The sequence below is a fragment of the Atta colombica genome, unplaced genomic scaffold, assembly GCF_001594045.1.
Source record: "Atta colombica isolate Treedump-2 unplaced genomic scaffold, Acol1.0 scaffold276, whole genome shotgun sequence".
NCBI lineage: Eukaryota > Metazoa > Arthropoda > Insecta > Hymenoptera > Formicidae > Atta > Atta colombica.
The window spans coordinates 280,348-281,628 of record NW_017259377.1 but is presented as its reverse complement, the minus strand read 5'-3'; the positions used below and the strand labels follow the sequence as shown (position 1 = coordinate 281,628).

Here is a 1,281-nt window from a genome sequence, read left to right as displayed (position 1 = left end):
TATATATTATTATTATATATTATTTTTTCCAAGTATTTTTTCCTCTCTATTTATTTTAAATAAACTGTAGCAGTATCGACAAACCGAATTTATCTCTGCTGTTTCAGGGATGTTCAATCTTACTCAAATGGAAAATAGGCCAATGATACTAATTGGAGGTTAATTGATCGTTATAATTAATTATTAAAATATGTTCGGATTTGTCGAAACGTGCACAGACATTATCGCAAATTGTTAACTATATTATGTTAACAATATCTTTTAGAATTAATTTTACAACATATTTACGTTGCAGCAAATCGTAAGGAGAAATTTCCCTGCAAAATGAGTAATATCATATCAATGCAGTACAAATATTTTCCATACATTTCTAAGTATCTTAAAAGTAATGCAAGTATTAGAATGTATTCATCATTATCACACATAGACGAGACCGGTAAAGCGAATATGGTGGATGTTGGATTAAAAAATGATAGTAAACGCGTAGCGATAGCAAGGGGATTCGTGAGGATTGGTCCTGTCATCAGTAATTTAATCGCGGAAAACAATGTAAAGAAGGGCGATGTGTTATCAGTGGCTCAATTGGCTGGTATTATGGCAGCGAAACGTACTTCTGATCTGATACCTCTGTGTCATCCGCTTTCCTTGTCTTATGTAAACGTATGCTTAAAATTGAACGAGGAATCGCACAGAGTCGAAATCACATCGGAGGTCAGATGTATCGGCAAAACCGGGGTCGAAATGGAAGCTTTAACCGCTGTGAGTATAGCGGCTCTGACAATCTATGATATGTGTAAATACGCAGCTAGTCCTGGCACAATGCAAATATATGGTATAGAATTGGTGTCGAAAAAGGGTGGTACAAAAAGTGATTTTACAATATAAAACGTAGGCTGGTATCAGTGTCTTGTCGATAGCACAAATTATTATTGACAGGAAGATTTTTATTCTGCTGTGAATAATTAAATAATATAGAACAGAGTACAATTTTATACGTATCATTTAACTTGGAATTTTACAAAGACTCAAAGATGTCTAAAGAAAGAGCGTTACTATGTTTAGATTACTTGCAATATTTATTATATGCACAAAATTATTAAAATTTTATATATATTTTATATGATAAGGGAGGGATAATTATATTTTTTATGTATGTATATATAATGTCAATGAAAGCATTACTAAATCTTGCATATTGTCAATTTTTAATTCGAATATTTTTATAATTGTATATCTATGATTAGTGTAAAGATATAAAATATTATTTGGACTATATTCGGT

General features: G+C 31.1%; 2 protein-coding genes across 2 annotated transcripts in view; both read left to right on the top strand.

Moving 5' to 3' along the window:
• LOC108689759 (molybdenum cofactor biosynthesis protein 1-like) overlaps positions 1-194 on the top strand; it is a 1,955-nt gene extending 1,761 nt beyond the window's left edge. The window contains exon 7 of the mRNA XM_018196690.1: positions 108-194. Within this exon, the coding sequence (XP_018052179.1) occupies positions 108-163 (56 nt within the window). The 3' untranslated portion in view covers positions 164-194. The remainder of the gene's footprint in view (positions 1-107) is intronic.
• Positions 195-220: 26 nt separating this feature from the next.
• Positions 221-1,047, top strand: LOC108689761 (cyclic pyranopterin monophosphate synthase accessory protein-like). The gene has a single exon (XM_018196692.1). It carries the CDS (start codon positions 325-327, stop codon positions 883-885), a length of 561 nt encoding a protein of 186 aa, XP_018052181.1. The 5' UTR covers positions 221-324; the 3' UTR covers positions 886-1,047.
• Positions 1,048-1,281: the final 234 nt, after the last annotated feature.

Coding starts and splice junctions, on each gene's coding strand:
- LOC108689761 (XM_018196692.1), top strand. CDS start 325: ATGAGTAATATCATATCAATGCAGTACAAATATTTTCCATACATTTCT.